This window comes from Nycticebus coucang, chromosome 16, assembly GCF_027406575.1.
Source record: "Nycticebus coucang isolate mNycCou1 chromosome 16, mNycCou1.pri, whole genome shotgun sequence".
Taxonomy (NCBI): Eukaryota; Metazoa; Chordata; class Mammalia; order Primates; family Lorisidae; genus Nycticebus; species Nycticebus coucang.
Genome location: NC_069795.1, coordinates 96,388,082 through 96,412,873, shown reverse-complemented (window position 1 = coordinate 96,412,873; position 24,792 = coordinate 96,388,082). Strand labels below are relative to the sequence as shown.

The following is a 24,792-nucleotide window of genomic DNA, read 5'->3' as shown; positions in this document are numbered from 1 at the left end:
CACTAAAACATTAAGACCTGAACGAGGAGGAGTAGGAGGAGTCATGAGGGAGAAAACAATAACAAAAGAAAGGAAGAATGATGAGTAAGACAATTTGCTGTCAATAATTCTTGTTTACGGAGGACAAGATGGCGGACTGAACCCAGCTTTCAACAGAGGCTCCCGTCCAGAAGGAGAGTTAAGGGACAGGAATTTAGTAAGTATCCTGGTGGACTTGAGCCCCACCAAAAGAGAAGGTTGAAGAACGCACATCAACACCGCTGAGGTAAGCTGTGATCACAAGGATGCAAACAAAAGGTACAAAATCCACCACCAAGCAGACGGGAGTCCCCCTCCCCCATGAGACCGGCTCAAGAGCCCCACAATTAAACAAGCGGGTGGAAATTAAAGGCCCTCCCACTACACTCCACGGGAGAGACCTTCTAAAAACTGGACCTACCTCCCCTACTGGGGTGCCGTGGTATTCTCCTGCCGGGCATAAAACTGAATAAAACTTTAAAAATCCTTTGCCGGCAACCCTGAATCACCAACACTCCCCTCCCGCCCACTGAGGTCTGGAGGCCTGTCCCCCAGGAGTTCGGATCCTTGAGTGATTTCTCAAGGGGAGTGGACAGTCCCCGAGTTGTGACTGGTCAGCATTGACTCTGAGGCACGCGAGTGAGGAGAGGGCACCGGGCTGCGGAGGAGTCACGCCTCGGCGGCACTTCCCTGTGGTGTGGTGCCATCAGTACAGGCAGACATAAAACTGAATGAAACTCTAGCTTCCCCCCCACTCTCACTCGGGGTCTGGGGACCTGTCCCCCAGGAGTTCGGATCCTTGGGTGATTTCTCGAGGGGAGCGCACAGTGCCTGAGCCACGACTGGTCAGCACTGACTCTGAGACACGCGGGTGAGGAGAAAGCACTCTACTGAGGGGGAGTCACGCCTCGGCGGCACTTCCCTGCGGATTAGGTGCAGCAGCCCTCCCCAGGCAACATTACGGGGCCGGGCACAAAACAGAATAAAACTCTAGCTTCCCGCTGAGAGCTGAGAGCCCCTACTCTCACTCGGGGTCTGGAGGCCTATCCCCCAGGAGTTCGGATCCTTGGGTGATTTCTCGAGGGGAGTGCAGAGTGCCCGACCTGCGTCAGGTCAGCGCTGACTCTGAGACACGTGAGCAAGTAGAGGGCACTCTGCTGAGGGGAAATCAAGCCTTGGTGGCACTTCCCTGTGGTGCGGTGCAACAGCCCTCCCCGGGCGGGCGTAAAACTGGATGAAACTTTACCTTCCCCCCCACTCCCAATTGGGGTCTGGGGGCCTATCCCCCCAAGAGTTCAGATTCTTGGGGGATCTCTTGAGGGGTGTGGACCCAGCATAAACTGCGGCCGCTCAGTGCTGACTCTGGGGCGCGAGACAGAGGAGAAAAGGGTCAGCTGAGTGCCCACACCAGAGCAGCAGTTCCCTGCAGGTAGATCAACAGCCGTTTTTTCTTTAACGGAAGAACGCTCACTTCTGGATATTCTGAGGCCACACCCCCTGTCTCCCTGGGCAACGAGAGGAGGCCACCAGTGAGCGGGGGATTTCCTGACACTGCTCACAAACCCAGGAAGCTTCCAGGGCGAGGCCGACCCAGAGAGGTGAAACCTCCAGCAGCAAAGACGTTTGAACTCAGAACAGCCCGTCTTCTGTAGGCGATTTCGGCAGGAACGGAGACAGAACCCCGCAAAGCTGTCTGTTCTGTTCTGTTCTGTTAGCAGCATCCATCAGGGACGGGGCTAAGCCTGAGTGAACACCTCCTTCCCATCACCTGCATCAAGCACTCAAAGATGTCAGGCCCCATCTCCTCCTGCTAGATAGCGGCAGTCTGCGGGGGCCTGGCAGACTTCCTTGCAATTCAGGCAGGTGCAAACCCCTGGAGTGTCTGTTCACCACAGGCAACTGGGTTAGCCATCTGCAGAGATACCAGTGACTGGGTCCGATGGAGGGGCAAAGTGGGGAAGGAGACGTCAACCTTCCCAGACTGCTCTGTTTGCTGGGTGGCTCCTCCTGACTCCACGCTGCACTGGGGTGAGCCGGGTCAGAGGAGTCACCAGGCCCCTGTGATCCAGTTCCCAGAGACCTCTTGAACTCTCCCACCCGAGACAGGTGCCGAATGAGACAGTTGATTTGGACCTTTTGAACTGGGCTAATAGACTGAGGACTTTTCAGGCGGTGCCCTGGGTGTGCGGTTGTAGGAAGGTTTGATTCTCCTTTTCCAACTGGGGCCAGAGGTGGGCGTTCGGGGTGACTTAATTGCTGATTTTTCCACACAGCTGAGACTTCAAGCCAGAGTAGAAGTTGCAATAGGATCGAACAGAAACCAGCTGAAAACAAGACAGAACCACTTTGCTCCACCACACCAGACAGGGCCCCAGTTTCTCAGGCCACAACACTGTACGGCCCCTCGATAAAGCCCCAGGGGAAAAACCTAAGGGAGTAAAATAACCATGGGGCGGAATCAGCGGAAAAACTCTGGTAACATAAATAACCAGAATAGATCAACCCCCCCAAGAAAAGATACGGCAGATGTGATTGAAGATCCCATTCATAAACAACTGGCTGAGATGTCAGAAGTCGAATTCAGAATTTGGATTGAAGACAAGATTAATAAAATGGAATTAGGAATTGGAGGAGAAATTCAAAAGTTGTCTCAAGAACTTAACGAATTTAAAGACAAAACCACCAAAGACTTAGACACACTGAAGCAAGAATTTACAGCCCTCAAAGATATGAAAAATACAGTAGAATCCCTCAGCAACAGAATGGAGCAAGCAGAAGAAAGGATTTCTGACATTGAAGATAAAGTCTTCGAACGCTCCCAATCTCTCAAAGAGGAAGAGAAATGGAGAGCAAAAACGGATCACTCACTCAGAGAGCTCTCAGATAATTCAAAAAAAGGCAATATAAGAATTATAGGGATTTCTGAGAACGATGAAGTTGCCTCCAAGGGCACAGAGGCCCTTCTGCATGAAATCATGAAAGAAAATTTTCCAGACATACCTAGAGAATCTGAAATTCAGATAGCAGACAGCTTCAGAACCCCAGCACGATTCAACCCCAATAAGTCATCCCCCAGACATATCATAATTAACTTCACTAAAGTTAACATGAAAGAGAAGATTCTCAAAGCAGTCTGGCAAAAGAAAACTATTACCTACAAAGGTAAGAATATTAGAATAACTGCAGATCTCTCTGCTGAAACTTTTCAAGCCAGAAGAGGGTGGTCATCAACTTTTAATCTCCTAAAGCAAAACAACTTTCAACCCAGGATCTTGTATCCAGCTAAACTGAGTTTCATCTATGATGGAGAAATTAAATACTTCAATGACATTCATATGTTGAAAAAATTTGCCATAAGTAAACCACCTCTTCAGGATATTCTCAGACATATCCTCCACAATGACCAACCCAATCCTATACCACAAAAGTAAACTCACTCAGAAACTTCGGATCAAACTCCAACTTCCACACTGGCGAAAGGATTAAAAATGTCCACTGGACCTTTGAAAAACTCGATACCCAAAATTCCACCAGACTTATCAATACTCTCCATCAATGTGAATGGCTTAAACTGTCCTCTAAAGAGGCATAAGTTAGCTGACTGGATACAAAAACTCAAGCCAGATATTTGTTGCATACAAGAGTCACATCTCAACTTAAAAGACAAATACAGACTCAGGGTGAAAGGCTGGTCATCCATATTTCAGGCAAATGGTAATCAGAAAAAAGCAGGTGTTGCAATTTTATTTGCAGATACAGTAGGCTTTAAACCATCAAAAGTAAGGAAGGACAAGAATGGTCACTTCATATTTGTTAAGGGTAATACTCAATATGATGAGATCTCAATTATTAATATCTATGCACCCAACCAGAATGCACCTCAATTTATAAGAGAAACTCTAACAGACATGAGTGACTTGATTTCCTCCAGCTCCATAATCGTCAGAGATTTCAACACTCCTTTGGCAGTGTTGGATCGATCCTCCAGCAAGAAGCTGAGCAAAGAAATCTTAGATTTAAACCTAACCATCCAATATTTAGATTTAGCAGACATCTACAGAACATTTCATCCCAACAAAACTGAATACACATACTTCTCACCAGCCCACGGAACTTACTCCAAATTTGACCACATTTTAGGTCACAAGTCTAACCTCAGTAAATTTAAAGGAATAGAAATTATTCCATGCATCTTCTCGGACCATCATGGAATAAAACTTGAATTGAGTAACAACAGGAATCTGCATACTCATACAAAAACATGGAAGTTAAATAACATTATGCTGAATGGTACCTGGGTCAGAGATGAGATTAAGAAATCGCCAATTTTTTGGAACAAAACGACAATGAAGACACAAACTATCAGAACCTCTGGGACACCGCAAAGGCAGTTCTAAGAGGGAAATTTATAGCACTGCAAGCCTTCCTCAAGAGAACGGAAAGAGAGGAAGTTAACAACTTAATGGGACATCTCAAGCAAGTGGAAGAGGAAGAACATTCCAACCCGAAACCCAGTAGAAGAAAAGAAATAACCAAAATTAGAGCAGAATTAAATGAAATTGAAAACAAAAGAATAATACAACAGATCAATAAATCAAAAAGTTGATTTTTTGAAAAGGTCAAAAAATAGATAAACCTCTGGCCAAACTAATCAGGAAAAAAACAGTAAAATCTCTAATTTCATCAATCAGAAACAACAAAGACGAAATAACTACAGACTCATCAGAAATCCAAAATATCCTTAATGAATATTACAAGAAACTTTATTCTCAGAAATATGAAAATCTGAAGGAAATTGACCGATACTTGGAAGCACGCCACCTTCCAAGACTTAACCAGAATCAAGTGGAAATGTTGAACAGACCCATATCAAGTTCAGAAATAGCATGAACTATACAAAACCTCCCTAAAAAGAAAAGCCCGGGACCAGATGGTTTCACGTCAGAATTCTACCAAACCTTTAAAGAGGAATTAGTACCTATATTACTCAACCTGTTCCAAAATGTAGAAAAAGAAGGAAGACTACCCAACACGTTCTATGAAGCAAACATCACCCTGATCCCCAAACCAGGAAAAGACCCAACAAGAAAAGAAAATTATAGACCAATATCACTAATGAATATAGATGCAAAAATATTCAACAAGATCCTAACAAACAGAATCCAGCAACACATCAAACAAATTATACATCATGACCAAGTTGGTTTTATCCCAGGGTGTCAAGGCTGGTTCAATATACGCAAATCTATAAATGTAATTCAGCACATAAACAAATTAAAAAACAAAGACCCTATGATTCTCTCAATTGATACAGAAAAAGCTTTTGATAATATCCAGCATCCCTTCATGATCAGAACACTCAAGAAAATTGGTCTAGAAGGGACTTTCCTTAAACTGATAGAGGCCATCTACAGCAAACCCACAGACAATATCATATTGAATGGAGTTAAATTGGAATCATTTCCACTCAGATCAGGAACCAGACAAGGTTGCCCATTGTCTCCATTGCTTTTCAACATTGTAATGGAAGTTTTAGCCACCGCAATTAGGGAAGAAAAGGCGATCAAGGGTATCCATATAGGGTCAGAAGAGATCAAACTTTAGCTCTTCGCAGATGATATCATTGTGTATCTGGAAAACACTAGGGACTCTACTACAAAACTCCTAGAAGTGATCAAGGAATACAGCAGCGTCTCAGGTTACAAAATCAACATCCATAAATCGGCAGCCTTTATATACACCAACAACAGTCAAGTTGAAAAAGCAGTTAAGGACTCTATCCCATTCACAGTAGTGCCAAAGAAGATGAAATATTTGGGAATTTAAAGACGTGAAAGATCTCTATAAAGAGAACTATGAAACTGTAAGACGTGAAAGATCTCTATAAAGAGAACTATGAAACTCTAAGAAAAGAAATAGCTGAAAATGTTAACAAATGGAAAAACATACCATGCTCATGGCTGGGAAGAATCAACATTATCAAAATGTCCATACTACCCAAAGCAATATATAATTTCAACGCACTCCCTATTAAAGCTCCACTGTCATATTTTAATGATCTTGAAAAAACATTACTTCGTTTTATATGGAATGAGAAAAAACCTCGAATAGCCAGGACATTACTCAGAAATAAAAACAAAACAGGAGGAATCACACTACTAGACCTCAGACTTTACTACAAATCGATAGTGATCAAAACAGCATGGTATTGGCACAAAAAAAGAAAAGTAGATATCTGGAACAGAATAGAGAACCAAGAGATGAATCCAGCTACTTACCGCTATTTGATTTTTGACAAGGCAATTAAAAACATCCAGTGGGGAAAAGATTCCCTATTTAACAAATGGTGCTGGGTGAACTGGCTGGCAACCTGCAGAAGACTGAAATTGGACCCACACCTTTCACCATTAACTAAGATAGACTCTCATTGGATTAAAGATTTAAACTTAAAACATGAAACTATAAAAATACTAGAGGAGAATGCAGGGAAAACCCTTGAAGAAATTGGTCTAGGTGAGAATTTCATGAGGAGAACCCCCCGGGCAATTGAAGCAGCTTCAAAAATACACTACTGGGACTTGATCAAACTAAAAAGCTTCTGCACAGCTAAGAACACAGTAAGCAAAGCAAGCAGACAGCCCTCAGAATGGGAGAAGATATTTGCAGGGTATATCTCTGACAAAGGTTTAATAACCAGAATCCACAGAGAACTCAAACGCATCAGCAAGAAAAAAACAAGGGATCCCATCGCAGGCTGGGCAAGGGATTTGAAGAGAAACTTCTCTGAAGAAGACAGGCGCACGGCCTTCAGACATATGAAAAAATGCTCATCATCTTTAATCATCAGAGAAATGCAAATCAACACTACCTTGATATATCATCTAACTCCAATGAGACTAGCCTATATCACAAAATCTCAAGACCAGAGATGTTGGCATGGATGCGGAGAAAAGGGAACACTTCTGCACTGCTGGTGGGAATGCAAATTAATACATTCCTTTTGGAAAGATATATGGAGAACACTCAGAGATCTAAAAATAGATCTGCCATTCAATTCTGTAATTCCTCTGCTGGGCATATACCCAGAAGACCAAAAATCACAACATAACAAAGATATTTGTACCAGAATGTTTATTGCAGCCCAATTCATAATAGCTAAGTCATGGAAAAAGCCCAAGTGCCCATCGATCCACGAATGGATTAATAAATTGTGGTATATGTATACCATGGAATACTATGCAGCCTTAAAGAAAGATGGAGACTTTACCTCTTTCATGTTTACATGGATGGAGCTGGAACATATTCTTCTTAGTAAAGTATCTCGAGAATGGAAGAAAAAGTACCCAATGTACTCACCCCTACTATGAAACTAATTTGGGGCTCCACATGAAAGCTATAACCCAGTTACAACTTAACAATAGGGGGAAGTGGGAAAGGGGGTGGGTGGGTAGAGGGAGGGGGATCGGTGGGATCACATCTGTGGTGCATCTTACAGGGGTATTTGCGAAACTTGGTAGATGTAGAATGTTGTGGAAGGCTGACACCACAGCATCTATTTTGTAGGCCAAGTGCTATTTCCAGTACTAACAGACTTAAGTTTCTATTTCCCTGCTAACGCCAGGCCTCTTCTCATAAATCACGTGAGCGAATCTTTGAAGCTTGCTGTTGGAACTTATCTCCACCAAGGCCAGGAACTTATCTATACCAAGGCCAGGTTGCTTGGATACCTGGTGACGTAAACCTCCTCCTTCACCTACCCTTATATACCCTGGAAGACTTTGCAATAAACGAGACTTGATCAGACTCCTGTCTTGTCTCCATTCTTCGCGCCCCTTGCCCCTTTTTCATTCTCACCCCCTCCTCCAGGTATCCTTGTCGACTGACCCGCGGGCCGGGTCACGTGGCGCCCGACCAGGGACCTGGATACGAGGGAAAATGGTGAAGAAGCTGCTGGAGGCAGCCGGCCGGCTCAGAGAAACATCGGGACCTGGCCACGCAGTAGCCTGCTGCGCTGGAACGAGGATCTCGGTGAGTAGTAGCGATCATGGGGCAAGAATTCAGTCAGCATGAGTTATTTGTGAAACAGTTAAGAGATGCACTCAGGATGCGAGGAGTAAAGGTCAAAATTAAACAGCTATTTCAATTTTTTGACTTCTTAAAAGAAGTCTGTCTTTGGTTTCCTCAAGAAGGAACCATAGATGAGAAAAGATAGAAAAGAGTAGGTGATGCTTTAAATGATTTTTATCAGGTATTTGGACCTGAAAAGATACCAGTCACTGCTTTCTCGTACTGGAATCTCATTAATGATATTATTAGTTATCGTAGTGTTTGTCCCGCGGTTGCGGATGTCATAAAAAAGGGAGAAGAACTGTTACATCATGACAAAGAAAGGGATATTAAATACCAAGATCTGTCCCAGGATTTTAGGGCTGCTGGAGGCTCTCCTCCTAGCAGTCAGCTTAATGAGCAAGAGGATCTTATCTCACTAGAGAGTGATGAGGAATCCAACAGGGAGGAACAAAAGGCCCCTACTGTTCGGCAGAAAGCTCAGCCTGAGAACAAACTGAGAGCAAAGCAGCTCAAGGTCAAGGTCTCAGAGCCAAAGCGTAGGCTCTACCCAGACTTGAAAATTTTCAAAATAAACCCTGATGATAAGCTTTCAGATGAGGAATGGAATGAGTTAGAGGAGGAGGTGGCCAAGTATCATAATCCAGATGGGCCCCTACTTGAAAAACGGCCTCCCCCGTACAGCGCAGCGTCCTCCGTGCCGTCCGTGGCAATGGCTGCTATAGACCCAAAAAGGGATCTAGAGAACAAAATTGCACATTTACAAGAACAAATAAAACTTGAGAGGGAACATCAGGAGCTAATCAGTGAATTAGAGAGGCTTAAAACAGGCAATTTGGACCGTAAGGAGCAGAGGCCTCGAGAACAAGAATCCACTGGCCCTATATCCCAATCTTCCATTAAAGGTATAGTTATGAGGAGGCCCTCTGTTAACCAGGAGAGAACAGAGGCATTTCCAGTCACAGAAACCACAGACAATCAGGGTCAGGCATGGAGACATCACAGTGGATTTGATTTTCAAGTGATTAAGGAATTAAAAACGGCAGTGGCCCAGTATGGAGCTACTGCTCCTTATACACTAGCTATATTAGACTCTGAAGCAGAGAAATGGCTTGCTCCTGGCGACTGGTATACCCTAGCCAGGGCTGCCCTATCCGGAGGAGATTACTTATTATGGAAATCTGAATATGCTGAATTTTGCAAAGATACTGCCAAAAGAAATGCTCAGGCAGGAAATGGCTGGACTATGATATGCTTCTTGGCGAGGGGCATTTTGCTAGTACAGACGCTCAAATGCAATATGATCCAGGTCTGTATGCGCAAATCCAAGCCGCGGGAACCAGGGCTTGGAGAAAACTCCCAGTGAAAGGAGATTTTAGCTCCTCCCTCACTGCAGTGAAGCAGGGCCCTGATGAGCCATTTTCAGAGTTTGTCCACAGACTTTTAACAGCTGCAGGCAGGATTTTTGGTAGCGCAGAAGCTGGAATGAACTTTGTTAAACAATTGGCTTATGAAAATGCCAATACGGCATGCCAGGCAGCTATTCGACCATACAAAAAGAAGACAGATTTGTCTGGATATATTCGCCTTTGCTCTGACATTGGCACCGCATATCAGCAAGGTCTAGCAATGGCTGCAGCCTTACAGGGCTATACTATCAAAGATTTTTTAGCTCAGAAAACTAAGGGCCAATGTTTTAATTGTGGAGAATCAGGTCACTTTGCTAAAGACTGCAAAAAAGAAATATCTTCAACTCCTAAAAAGCCACCCCCTGGCTTATGCCCTAAATGCCGCAAGGGCGTCACTGGGCTAAGGAATGCAGATCTAAAACAGACAATCAAGGAAATCCCCTCCCCTCTCAGCAGGGAAACGGGGAGAGGGGCCAGCCCCAGGCCCTGAAACCCAAACAAGTTTATGGGGCAGTCAGCTTTGTTCCAGCCAACAGCAATCCATTTCAGACCTCTGCAGAGCCACCCCAGGAAGCGCAGGATTGGACCTCTGTTCCACCTCCTACACAGTATTAACCCCTGAAATGGGAGTACAAATTTTACCCACAGGTGTGTTTGGTCCTCTACCCCCAAACACCTTTGGATTAATTATTGGACGCAGCAGTAGTGCCGTCCAAGGACTCCAAATTTTCCCAGGTATAATTGACAATGATTATAAACGGGAAATTAAATTAATGGCTGCTTCCCCCCGAAATATCTCCACCATACCACATGGCCAAAGAATAGCCCAGTTATTACTATTACCCTTCTTGCCAACTAATAATAAGATTAAAATAAAGCACCGAGGTGCAGGAGGCTTTGGCTCCTCTGATGTTTACTGGGCTCAGCCTATCTCACCCCAGAAACCAATGCTTACTCTAAGCCTAGATGGCAAGGAATTTCATGGCCTGGTGGACACTGGAGCTGACGTCACTATAATTAACAAAGAACAATGGCCCAGCCAGTGGCCTCTTTCCCCAACCTTAACTCATTTAACGGGAATTGGTCAAAGCCAAAACCCTGAGAAAAGCACCAAGATACTTACTTGGAAAGATAAAGATGGCAATCAGGGAACCATACAGCCTTTTGTCATACCTGGCATCCCTGTCAACCTTTGGGGATGAGATCTCTTATCCCAAATGGGACTCATAATGTGTAGCCCTAATGATGTAGTGACAGCGCAAATGCTTGCCCAAGGTTTTCGACCAGGAAAAGGATTAGGAAAAGAGGAATCAGGCATTCCCAACCCTTTACAAATTACTGGAAAAACAGACAAAAAAGGGCTCGGAAATTTTTCTTAAGGGCCATTGACATTCCTGCACGCCATGCAGATAAGATCACTTGGAAAAGTGACGAGCCTGTATGGGTTGATCAATGGCCCCTCTCAAAAGAAAAATTAGAAGCCGCTCAGCAGTTAGTGCAGGAACAACTAAAAACTGGGCATATAGAGGAAAGTAATTCCCCATGGAACACTCCAATATTTGTCATAAAAAAGAAATCAGGGCGATGGAGACTATTACAAAATTTAAGAGCTGTAAACTCCAGTATAGTCCACATGGGAGCGTTGCAACCAGGTTTACCTACTCCTGTGGCCATCCCTCTTGGTTACTATAAAATTATCATTGATCTTAAAGACTGTTTTTTCACTATACCACTCCATCCATTAGATCAAAAAAGATTTGCATTTAGTCTGCCCTCTATTAACTTCAAGGAACCTATGAAAAGATTCCAATGGAAAGTTTTACCACAGGGCATGGCCAACAGCCCCACCTTATGCCAAAAATTTGTTGCCGCTGCTATTCAGGAAACTAGACTTCGCTGGAACTCCATGTACATCATTCATTATATGGATGATATTCTTATTGCTGGACAGAATGCTCAGCAGGTTTTACTATGTTACAGTGATTTATCATCCTCCCTCACAAACCAGGAACTTCAAATAGCCCCGGAAAAAGTTCAGCTAAAAGATCCCTACCTTTATCTTGGTTTCCACTTAACTGGACCCAGAATTACTAATACTCAAGCTGCCCTCAGATTAGACAAATTAAAAACACTAAATGATTTTCAAAATCTCGTAGGAGATATAAACTGGCTTAGACCTTGCTTAAAACTAACCACAGGGGATTTAAAACCTTTATTTGCTATTTTACAAGGTGATAGCAACCCCAATTCTCCTAGAACATTAACAGAAGAAGGCCGTCAGGCTTTAGCATTAGTACAACAAGCTATTCATTCACAATTTGTTACAAGCATAGATTACACTCAGCCCCTGAGTTACATCATTTGTAAAACTTCTCTTACACCCACAGCAGTATTTTGGCAAACTGCCCCCATAATGTGGATCCACTTACCTGCTTCTCCCACGAAAATTATTTATCCCTATTATCAGGCTGTCGCAGATATCATCATTATGGGAAGGGAAAATAGTAAAAAATACTTTGGTAAAGAACCAGATATCATTATACAGCCTTATTCTCAGGCACAAATTAATTGGTTATTTCAAACTACAGAACATTGGCCTATTGCTTGTGCTTCTTATTCAGGTAAACTTGACAATCATTATCCACCCAATAAATTATTACAATTTATTAGTACACATGACTTTGTATTTCCCACAAGAACCTCCAATTCCCCATTGCCCAATGCCTTATTAGTTTTCACAGATGGCTCCTCTTCTGGTCATGCAGCTTACACCTTTAATACGGAGATTGTGCAATTTCAGGTAAAATCAAATTCTGCACAAATTGTAGAACTTCAAGCAGTTATCGCAGTTTTCTCTGCATTTCCCAATCGAACTTTGAATATTTATACTGATAGTGCTTATCTAGCTCATTCAGTTCCCTTATTAGAGACAGCAGCGCAAATCAAACATGTATCAGAAACTGCTACCTTTTTCTTGCAATTCCAAAATCTTATACACCAAAGGACCCTCCCCTTTTTCATTGGACACCTTAGGGCTCATTCCAATTTACCTGGCCCCCTAACTGATGGTAATCGCAGAGCAGACAGAGCCACTCACTTAGTCTGTACTGCCCAAACCACCACAGAGCCTGATCGGATCGCATTAGCCTCCACTGCTCACCAATTACATCATCTAAATGCTCACACCCTTAGACTCGTGTTTCAAATTACCCGGGAACAAGCCCGCCACATTGTAAAGCAATGCCCTTCTTGTGTAACTCTACTCCCTATTCCCCATCTAGGAGTAAATCCTCGAGGTCTCATACCCAATGCCATCTGGCAAATGGATGTTACTCATCTACCTGAATTTGGAAAACTCAAGTACGTTCATGTAACCATAGATACCTTCAGTGGATTTATTTATGCCACTGGCCAGTCAGGGGAGGCTGGCAAACATGTCATTGCCCATGTACTAGCCATGGCTACCATGGCTGTACTAGGCACCCCTAAACAAATTAAAACTGATAATGGTCCAGGATACACAGGACATGCATTTAACACCTTCTGTAAACACCTCGGTATCAAACACATTACTGGTATACCGTTCAACCCCCAGGGGCAAGGCATAGTAGAACGTGCCCACTTATCTCTTAAAAACACTCTAGAAAAAATAAAGAAGGGAGAATGGTACCCTGTTAAGGGGTCCTCAAGAAATCTCTTATCCCATTCATTACTCATTTTAAATTTTTTCACACTGGACCAAGATGGCCGGTCTGCAGCAGACCGCTTCTGGCACCAAGATACTAAACGGGATTTTGCCACTGCCCTATGGAAAGATCCATTAGATAATAAATGGCACAGCCCCGATCCAGTTTTAATTTGGGGTAGAGGTGCCGTATGCATATATTCACAGAAGATGGAAGCAGCACGATGGTTACCTGAACGACTGGGCAAACAAGTAGATAACATCATTACCTCTAAATCCAGGGAGCAAGAGGCCCCCTGAGAAGGCTTTCTTTTCTTTTCTTTGCAGGTAACTATGAGCACCTGGATATGGCTACTGATAGGAATCTCTCTCCTGATACGAAAAAATGAAGGTGGTTTCGGTAATCCCCATGAGGCTCGGGCACTCTTACAAAAATTAACTGGTACTCCTTGTGAGTGCCGTGGTGGCACCTGGAATGGTGAGACAACCCCTCTCCTAAATGTAGATTGTGGTGATAAAACAGCATACTTAGTAAGGAGACAAAATGTTCATGGAGCACAGGCATGGGTCTGTAGCAAAAAGGCTAAAATTATCCCCACCTTTAATAACAAGCCTGGACCATGTCCTTGTATAGAATTCCATCCACCTGTACATAATACCTGTTATGAGCAGGTTCAACTATGTACTGGTACAGATAATAATACCTATTTTACAGCAATCTTGATCAGAAAAATTATGGACAATCCATTTTGGAGCGGACTAAATGGTTTTCTGCCTTATCTCCTTCCATTTTTAGGGCCCCTCCTTGGCTTACTAATATTACTGTCGCTAGGACCTTTTCTTTTTAATAAAGTCATGGCCTTTATAAAACAACAAATTGATGCTATTAAAATGCAGCCCCTCCAGGTTCATTATCACAGACTTGCTATGGAAGATGAACACATAACCATAACTACTTAGGGGACTGGCTAGTCAAGGACGGGTAACGAGGACCCTCATCTCAGACTTTGCTTATCCTACCAATCTAAGACAGGAGCCCGGTCAGATAACTACCGTGTATCCCATGACGGGTAAGGAGGATCAGCTGAGATGGTAAGGCGGTCCCAACCTAAGACAGACACAGTCACCCCGCCCTCTCGGTGGAGAGCTGGCAAAACTTTAAAGGTAAAATGTACATTTAAAAATATCATAAAAAAGGGGGACCTGTGGAAGGCTGACACCACAGCATCTATTTTGTAGGCCAAGTGCTATTTCCAGTACTAACAGACTTAAGTTTCTATTTCCCTGCAAATGCTAGGCCTAAGTTTCTATTTCCCTGCTAACGCCAGGCCTCTTCTCATAAATCACGTGAGCGAAACTTTGAAGCTTGCTGTTGGAACTTATCTCCACCAAGGCCAGGAACTTACCTATACCAAGGCCAGGAACTTATCTATACCAAGGCCAGGTTGCTTGGATACCTGGTGACGTAAACCTCCTCCTTCACCTACCCTTATATACCCTGGAAGACTTTGCAATAAACGAGACTTGATCAGACTCCTGTCTTGTCTCCATTCTTCGCGCCCCTTGCCCCTTTTTCATTCTCACCCCCTCCTCCAGGTATCCTTGTCGAATGACCCGCGGGCCGGGTCAGAATGTAAAGGTTTTGGCACAGTAACTGAGATAACGCCGGAAAGGCTATGTTAACCACTGCGATAAAAATGTGTCAAATGGTCTATGAAGCGAGTGTATGATGCCCCATGATCATATCAATGTATACAGTTATGATTTAATAAAAAAAATTAAAAAAAAATAATTCTTGTTTACTTTCAATAACATGAGGACAAATATAATAGAAACATGATAAAGAGGTATTTTTTTGCTCCTGTTCAACTGCAGTTTAAAGAACACTCTTCTTCATTCTTGAGGTTTTCTAGGTTTTTCTTTTCTTTTTTTTGAGACAGAGTCTCACTATGTCACCTACGGTTGAGTACCATGGCGTCACAGCTCACAGCAACCTCAAACTCTTGGGCTTAAGCAATTCTCTTGCCTCAGCCCCCCAAGTAGCTGGTGTTACAGGCACATGCCACAATGCCCGGCTACCTTCTTGAGATGTTTTCATAAATACTGTAAGACAAGGATAATTTCTGAAGGCTGAACTACTGGGTTGATCTTGAGAAAAAATTTCTGAACATAATCAACTTAATGTTTATATAATATATAAATTTAAAATGAGTTCTTGAATAATAAGGTCTAGCATTGGAAATATTCTGATGAGAATGTTTAAAGTATTTTCTTAACTAGATATGTAACACACTCTTATCATATATTAAAATGATATGCATTAAAGAATCTAACAGTACCTAGTGTACAGAAGCTCAACTAAAGTTCTCTTCCTTGATCACCAAGTCACTTCCAAGTAATGAAAATTAAATTCTGATAGGATTTATTCTAAATTAAAGGTTGCAAGATGTAAGTATAGAACACTGGAATTCAAATCAAAGTTCTATTATTAATTCTAGAAAATATTCTGTGAAATTTTAACTTCCTCATGTCACTGTCTTTACCGTCATTCCCCATTCTACTAATTAGTAAGGCTGTATGAAGAAGGTTTTTAATGTTTACTTCTACCTTACTTTGTTACAGAAGAGGTAAACAGAACAGAAATATAGTTGTGTACTAATATTTGTCATATTTTCCTTAATTATGGACAAAATACAAAGCAATATCCAGAAAGGTAAACTACTACATAATGTGAAACAATTTTAATGCAATAAATAGATGTTAAAGAATTGTCCAAAGAAAACACAATTTTTAGAATTTTTACAAGCCAAAGACAAAAAAGTGACTTCTACCCTGTAAGTATGCAGCTTCATAATTTGCCTTCTTTATATGCCTCAATTGGGAAGCATTTCCAAGTTTAAACTAAATTTTCTAAGAATTTCAGTTTGAATTCAAATTTCTTAGAATTTTAGGGGGTCTCACTAATCAGAAAAGCTGATCTTGGATGCTATTTTCTAACCTGAACAAACTCAAACTTTCTATTGCTGGGATCTATTCCTTTATGAAGTCCTAAATCACTTTGGTTAGTTATCATTTTTTATTTAGCTCCTATAATTAAAGTATGTCTCTTTATTTATTTATTTATTTATTTGCAGTTTTTGGCAAGGCTGGGTTTGAACCCGCCACCTACGGCATATGGGACTTGCGCCCTTCTCCTTTGAGCCACAGGCACCGCCCTAAGCATGTCTCTTTAGAACAATGACATGAACATCAAAGTGAAGTTATGTTAGCATAGCCTCTTATAATATTAACAACTATAGCTCTTTAGCTGCTGAAAATAATTTGCTTTTGATGATATAAAAACAACAATAACACAACAAATATATAAGCATCTCATAAAAAGGCTTGCTGGTCTATCTTCCATGACTCTCGTAAGGTCTTTTCCTTTTTCTTTCTTTGACCACCCATATGAAGTAGAATAGCTGGCCTGCAAATATTTTCATGAACTCTGAAATTTAAGAAACACTGCCTTAAAACTCTTTAAAACCCACTGTTCAGCTTAACACAGCAGTGGTTAAGAAGAGAAATGACATCTGTCACTTATTTAGCTGTATGAATATGTTGATATCTACACATCACATAACTGTTCAAAGCCTATGACTCCTTTGCCATGTTAGAATAATTTGATCTGTTTTACAGGATAAAAAAATTATCTAAAATAGTTCACTTAAAACAGAGTACTGCATATTCTAAGTACTCAGAATTATGTCATGATTATCATGACCTTTGTTTTTAAAGATAAACTCTGACAATCTATACAATACTAGAATATTGATATATTGGTTTCTAGTATTATCAATTTAAACCGTAAAAGATTCTAAAACAGCAAAAGCAAACACAACCCCTATTTTACATTTCTATATATTTTAGATCTACCAGATGACCTTAATATGAACTATTCAAAGCTGACTTTATAAAGGAAATTACCTCCTGCTATTGCCATATCTGGAAACTAGCAAGAGACAAATCAACATTGCTACCAAGGTACTTTCACTATTACTTTCAAAAAAAGCCACTGTCTGTTAAAGAAGCAGATTATGCATAAGTATATATAGAATGTTTTCAAATGCTAGATGAAGAAATTTCATATTCTCCAGGGGAAATCAGACTCTAACTGCAATATTTAAAATGTTCATAAGCAGCTTTACTCAAATTAGAACTAAGTAGGGATCAGAAAATGTATCTATAGGGAGTTATCTGCTAAAATAGCAGATGCTGAAAACAATAAAGCTAGGGCTAAGCAAAAACTTAGGAATCTATACACCTTCTTATAAGAATTGTATTTTTAAAATATCACTACTTTTTAATCTACATAAAAGTTTACAGTTTACAGTGTGATTTCTTATTTGTTCCAACCAACAACACTATAAATTATGCAGGAAAATTACTTTTGTTGATAAAGGCAGCAAGGTTCTGAAAGTTAACGTGTTATGTCAAAAACTACTGTTAGGAAGTGACAAATCAAGAATTTGAAACCTGGCCTTCTTGCTTATACTGATGTTCCAGGGTTCTTTCCACAACTCCATAAAGCTACTTCTAAGGAAAGGGACAAATAAGCATCTTCCCAAAAAGAAATCGCTAGGCTAAATTACAGACTGCTTTAGCTACATACTAGCTGTAAGTGATTTCACCTTATCAGGCCTTTATTTTCTCATCTGTAAAATGAGGGAAATGGATTAGCAAACAAGAGGCCCCTTCCAGCCTAAGGAGAAATCTACAAGATTGCACCCATTACAGCACACAGACTACTTTACATGTTATTGTTAGCAACAAATTCAAAGTCAGACAATATAGTGTTAATAGCTCTCCTAAGCAACCTATTGTAATTAATTATCAAATAAATTCTTCACGCCTGACAGATGTTACCTCAATATCATTAAGTTTATACACAGAAAACAGTCTAAACCTCATAGGGACTTTAATGGAAACGACTAATCTCACTAACCATTCTTTTTAGTTTGAAAAAGTGCTCTTAAAACATAACAGTTTAAAGAAAATTTATGGGTCAACTAATACCAAAAAAACAAATATTTTTACAATTATTCTTCACAATGTGTTCCAACAAAGAGTTTTCCAAATATCTCAACTACCAGTTCTCCAATCTACCTCAGAAGAATGTTACGTTCCTGGCCTACTTCTACAGAAAAATGGGTAACATCGACATTAATAAAAACATCTTCCTTTCAAATTCATTCCACAAGTTGGACACCGCTCCAAATAAACTGAGGCTTTTTTCCTCAGATAATAAAGAACCAGTACCAGAGACTGCGTAATATATTTTTAGCTACCAAGTTCTTTCCTCATTTAAAGATTTTTGCTCTCTTTACTTCTGCTCAAATATTCTTCATGGAATAGTGTGTGTATGGAATACACCAGATATTTCTCCTTTCCCAGCTCTGCTTAGTTCATGAAACTAGTCAAAACTAGTTTTTTAACCAAACAAAACTAATTATTAACAACTACTATAAAAACTATATGGGATAGGGGCGGCGCCTGTGGCTCAATGAGTAGGGCGCCAGCCCCATATACCGAGGGTGGCCGGGCGTTGTGGCGGGCGCCTGTAGTCCCAGCTGCTCGGGAGGCTGAGGCAAGAGAATCACATAAGCCCAAGAGCTGGAGGTTGCTGTGAGCTGTGTGAAGCCACGGCACTCTACGGAGGGCAGTAAAGTGAGACTCTGTCTCTACAAAAAAATATATATATATGGGATAGAGAATATTAAAGGTATCCTGTAGTTTAATTTTCATTCCATGAATACACTCAACATTCTGGTTTTCCTTCATCTTAACATCTTGCCTGTCTCTAAAATAGAACACGTAACTTGAAATGGTTAAGCCTGACCTAAGTCAAGCTGCCAGTAGAGCTTTAGAAATTTTGTCAGCGCTTGCATCAACTATACAAGATCCTTAGGAGGTAAAACCTTTACTCCCCTGTCTGTAATCTCCCAGGAAACATTTATAATCTTTAAATATTTTGCTTTTAACCCAAATTAAAGATTTTTCTCAACAAAGTTAATATAAGGATTTCACTTTAGACAGTCGACACTATCTCATTTTGCCTTTATGTTATTTGGCACCAATAGAGTACATGCTTTCCTAGTTCTCAGCTAATCTCCAGGAAAACCTTTGTATGACTGGAGAAACTGAAACAGATCCATGCCCAAGATTTTTAACCGCCTACTTGAGTAGGTTTTAAATAAGCAGTTAATTTACCTTAAAAGACCTGTTTCACTCATTAGCCTTCCTTCATAATTTAAAATAAAAAAGGAATACAGACTGAGAAAACATGTTCATTCCAACTTCAATATTAGAGATAATCCTAAAGAGTTACATATCACTGGATCTACAAAACGTTTCACTGGAGTTTGCAGTTTAGCCTCCATTGCCCAGTGGAAATTACAAACCTAGTGACTACACTGCTTTAAATGTTTCCTAGGATTTCACCTAGTGCAATATTATTAACTTCCCATCCTAAACAGTTTCCTACTGTTATTATTAAAACAGCTGTCAGCTGCTGGGCGTCTGTAACCTCTTTGTACAAATTCAACGCTTTGGGATCCTCAAGGACGGGTCACATCACTCCTCAAAATCAGATCTAAGAACCTGAAGCGCTGGAGGGTCTCCCATCATCACTTGCAGGGGCAGGAGAAAAACCAGGCCAGAGCTGATTACCCAATAAAGCAATGTTAGCTCACACTGGCATTTAAGGCAGCAGGCAGCTCTCCTTTGGAGGTGAGACTACTAAAGCAACAGTCTCTTTTCGCTTTCATAAGCCTCTCCCTGGACCCCTCTGACACTCCCTACCCGAGCAGCCGCAGCTGAGTCTCCGGTGTCCTCCCCTGCACCTAGACTGGCGGTGGGAGCGCGCCCAGGCCCCAGGCCTGGCTGGGTCGCCGGAGCAAGCCATCGGCGCCCTCTGGGGCTGCGCACACTTGCTCGCACACTCTCCTCCTGCCGCGCCATGTTCCAGGAGGCGGCAGCAGCCCAGCCCGGGGAGCAGCAGCAGCGAGGGGCGCTCGCGCCCTGCCCCGAGCCTCTGCCCAGCTGGTGGCTCCCACCTGAGCTGGGCTCCTCCAGGACGCCAGGAAGGCAGGGCCGCGGCAGACCCGCGTCAGGGATCACTAAAGGCCTGTCACTGTAAGGCTGGGGGTGCCTCGGCAGGAGGCTGGCCTGACTGGAGCGTCCAGGGCCGGAGGGATGGCTAAGGCGCGTCCCCTACCTTGCTCTGGGGAGCAGCGCAGAACTGTGGGGGTCTCCTCTGACGCCAGCACCAGGGACAGGCTCGAAACCACCCCCTGCCTTCCTCCTCTCCGGTCGCCACGCTCCCCTCGCCTTCAGGGACCCAAGGCAAGGCCAGCTGAGAAGGGTTTACCCCCTGAAGGAGTGCCTCCGCTTACCCGTCGCTGTCGTCGTCTTCCTCGCTGCTGCAACCGCCACTAACATCGAAAGGGCCTGGCTTTAAAACATCTCCGGTGTCCGTCTACCCCTCACCACAGCCTCCTCGCTCCCAGGACAGCACAGCTGGGCTATTGGCTGTCGCGTGGGCACATGACTCCCCCGGCAGGGGACCAGCAGCGTGACCGCCCCTCCGGCTGCTATATGGAGAAGCATCTGGAGCAGCATGGCTGGGGAGGAGGAAGTAGCAAGTGGGCGGTGGCGGGGGGGGGTGCAAGCCGGAACTCCTCCCTTGGCACTGCTCAGTCTCCCCTCCCCGCCCCACCCGGCTGTCACCCTCTCCTCAGTGTCTGGCGAGGCGGGGTGGCAGCCCGCTCGTCCCCTCCGCAGTGGCCTGTGCATCCGGAACAGCCTGCACCGGAGCCTGGAACAAATCTTCCCAGGCGCCAGGTGGGGCCGGGTACCTGCCCTGAATGCGCAGTGACATGCACAAGTCCAAGGGGATCGCAGGACACCTCTCAGTAACATCTTCTGATGGCCTTTTTGAAAGAGAAATTTCAGTGCGATTTTCTAGATGTGGTATACTGAACGTTTAAGAGGGAATTGCCCAGGTACACTAAAAGCGTGCATAAGGAAAACCTACTAATACCAGCTCAGCATTGCAATACTGTGCCCTGACTTCTGCTAGTAGGCGCGTTTTATTTACATAGAGATTAATCTGTAATTGTTTGTACATACCTTAACCTAGTTAAGCACTCAAGGAGTTACATACTTGGCGGGAAATCATTATCTCCATGTGATCTGTGGCCTCTAAAAACTCCTGTAGCATCCGTTTGTGACTTAATGCCTGCAGTTACAAATTTCTACTAGTGACTATCCTTTATGTCACTAATAAACTGAAGGGTTTAGATGTGACCACGGCAGAGGAGGTGACATTCAGACTACTCAGGGAAGGTCAAGGCCCAAAAAATTACTATATAGAACATAAACCTACATTAAAGATCAAAAGTTTTTACTTTTCTAGGTTCTTGATTTCTCCCAACTATAAAACATTATGTTCACATAATGTCAACAGCGTACCTAGAAGTGGGATAGCGTTCCATTTTAATTTGGGTACTTACGTAGTGAAATACAAAGAAAAAATGCCTAGAAAAAAGCTAAGAGAGCTATATGATAGAAGGAAAAAATTTTCATTGTGTTACCCTTACTGCCACTTGGGAAATTGCTATTGCTACCTTATCTCAAGTAAAAAATCCCTAAAGGTATGTTCTTAAACACATACTTAAAAATAATCATCATGGGTGGTGCCTGTGGCTCAGAGGAGTAGGGTGCCAGCCCCATATGCCAGAGATGGTGGGTTCAAACCCAGACCTGGCCAAAAACTGCAAAAAAAAAAAAATCATTTTTTTTAGGCATCATAATGACTGTCTCAAGAGCAAGGCCCCAAACTGGACTCAGAAATTTTTAAACAATTTGATTAGAGTTGTTCATGCAGTAAAGCTATTTTTTCTCATTTGCAAAACTAAAATAAGCTAAAGCTAGTTTCTTGAACTAGTAATACATAAAGGTTTTATCGTTTCCTCTATATTGTAATATCTATTCTATACAATGTTTTACATATACACTGATCTTTCCAACTCATGATTATACTTCCAATTTCCTCACTCAATTATTTTTTATATACTTGCAGTGTCAGAGTAGCCAAGGATAATATCAAAAATGTTTTGTACCTTTCTTCTTTTTAAAGAATGATAGTGATTCTACAGAAAACTACCTTAGCCTTCTTATACCTTCAGTGTGCTTGAGGTGTCACTTAGCAGTTGGAAATACAATAAGTATTACATGCTGTAAATATAAAAATATTTAAAAGGATTACTGACGTAAGTGTATATAAAGGGTATGTTAACTTAGAATGTGGCTGTGGCTAAAGATGTGAAAGCAAAATCCATTTGAAATTTGATGGAATTTCTATTTCACAGTAATTCAATATTATTCATAAAAGGGACCAGACAGTTGAAAATGGATGACATTGGAGTAACTGTTAACTACATTGTATAATAATATCTTCATAGATAACTATAAATAGCAGAAGACTTTAAAATGGTACTCTGTCATTTTGACATAAGTATAGCTACAAGTTGGGTCCAGGTTACCACAAGATGTGCACAGCATAGAATTAACAAATAATATAAAAAGTTTATATAGATAGGAAGTTCATATTTTATTTCTCCAGAGACATATTTACAGGTAAATGAAAGTTAAAGGCCTGCTTGCACACCAAAGCCAGGTCCTTTGGGTGGTTCAGTCAAAGAGGTAAGACCTCCAGCTGACTCACAGGAGAAGTGCCCACTCCTAAAATAAAAGCAAGGAATATGAAGTTAATGATTAACATTTGTACATTTTTTACTTAAAAAAATTATAATTATTATTTCAAAACAGTCAAGTTAAGTAACTATTTGTCCTTCAAGAACTAGCATGTTTTATTTAATTCAAACATATTAACTACTGCAAAATTTTCTATTCAAAGTTAAATATGAAAAGACATGTCAAAACTCATAAGTATGAAATATAAAAATAGCACTAATATTACATACATTAGCTCATTTAATTTTTATAACAAATTAAATGTATGTACTCATTAATGTACATACATTAGCTCATTTAATTTTTATAACAATGCTGGGCAGTGCCTGTAGCTCAGTGAGTAGGGTGCCGGCCCCATATACCAAGGGTGGTGGGTTCAAACCAGGCCCTGGACAAACTGCAACAAAAAAATAGCCAGAGTTGTGGCGGGCACCTGTGGTTCCAGCTACTTGGAAGGCTGAGGAAAGAGAATCGCCTAAGCCCAAGAGCTGGAGGTTGCTGTGAGCTTGACACCACAGCACTCTACCCAGGGCAACAAAGTAAAACTCTGTCTCTTAAAAAACTTAAAAAATGCCTTGAGACAAGTGACACTGGCTTTATTTTAAGCTACAGAAAGCAAGGTTTGGAGAATTCAGCATCTGCCGAAGATCAGAGTAAAAAACTAAGGTCAAAATAAAACCCAACCCGAGAGAACATTTTTTAAAAACCTGTTTTAATAAACCACAGCACTACATTTTTTCTTTCTATACTTGAAGTTTATTTAGATTGAGATCCACTATCACAGTGAATAGAAGAAACACGTACATTTATACTCTGTATTTGGAAGTAACAGAAACTGGTTTCCTTGACAAATAAGATTTGGGAGAATATCCCTTAGAGGTAGTGAAGTGACAGATCCTCTAACCAGAAATTAAACAAAGATATAAGAGATTTAAATGAGACCCTAGAACAACTATGCTTGATAGACGCATATAGAACACTCCATCCCAAAGATAAAGAATATACATTCTTCTCATCACCCCATGGAACATTCTCCAAAATTGATCATATCCTGGGACACAAAACAAATATCAACAGAATCAAAAGAATTGAAATTTTACCTTGTATCTTCTCAAACCATAAGGCACTAAGGGTGGAACTCAACTCTAACAAAAATGCTCAACCCCACCCAAAGGCATGGAAATTAAACAACCTTCTGTTGAATGACAGATGGGTGCAGGAAGAAATAAAACAGGAAATCATTAACTTCCTTGAGCATAACAACAATGAAGACACAAGCTACCGAAACCTGTGGGATACTGCAAAAGCAGTTTTATTAGAGGAAAATTTATCGCTTTAGATGCCTACATTTGAAAAACAGAAAGAGAGCGCATCAACAATCTCACAAGCCATCTTGTGGAATTGGAAAAAGAAGAACAATCTAAGTTTAAACTCAGTAGAAGAAAAGAAATCTCCAAAATCAAATCAGAGATCAATGAAATTGAAAACAAAAGAAATATTCAGAAAATCAATGAAACAAGGAGTTGGTATTTTGAAAAAATAAATAAAATAGATAAACCATTGGCCCGAGTAATGAGAAATAGAAAAGTAAAATCTCTAATAACCTCAATCAGAAATGATAAAGGGGAAATAACAACTGATCCCACAGAGATACAAGAGATCATCTCTGAATACTATTAGAAACTCTATGCCCAGAAATTTGACAATGTGAAGGAAATGGATCAATATTTGGAATCACACCCTCTCCCTAGACTTAGCCAGGAAGAAATAGACCTCCTGAACAGACCAATTTCAAGCACTGAGATCAAAGAAACAATA

At 41.6% G+C, this 24,792-nt stretch overlaps 1 protein-coding gene and 1 pseudogene across 1 annotated transcript; one reads left to right on the top strand and one right to left on the bottom strand.

The window, feature by feature from the left end:
* Positions 1–21,398, bottom strand: part of LOC128567979 (ankyrin repeat domain-containing protein 12-like) — a 99,539-nt pseudogene extending 78,141 nt beyond the window's left edge.
* LOC128567978 (uncharacterized) lies at positions 7,572–14,932 on the top strand. Its single transcript, XM_053565606.1, has 2 exons — positions 7,572–8,046; positions 13,507–14,932. The coding sequence occupies exons 1-2, from the start codon at positions 7,954–7,956 to the stop codon at positions 14,137–14,139; spliced, it is 726 nt and encodes a 241-aa protein (XP_053421581.1). The 5' UTR covers positions 7,572–7,953; the 3' UTR covers positions 14,140–14,932.
* Positions 21,399–24,792: the final 3,394 nt, after the last annotated feature.

Coding starts and splice junctions, on each gene's coding strand:
- LOC128567978 (XM_053565606.1), top strand. CDS start 7,954: ATGGTGAAGAAGCTGCTGGAGGCAGCCGGCCGGCTCAGAGAAACATCG. Junction 8,047..13,506: donor GCGCTGGAACGAGGATCTCG/GTGAGTAGTAGC, acceptor TTTTCTTTGCAG/GTAACTATGAGCACCTGGAT.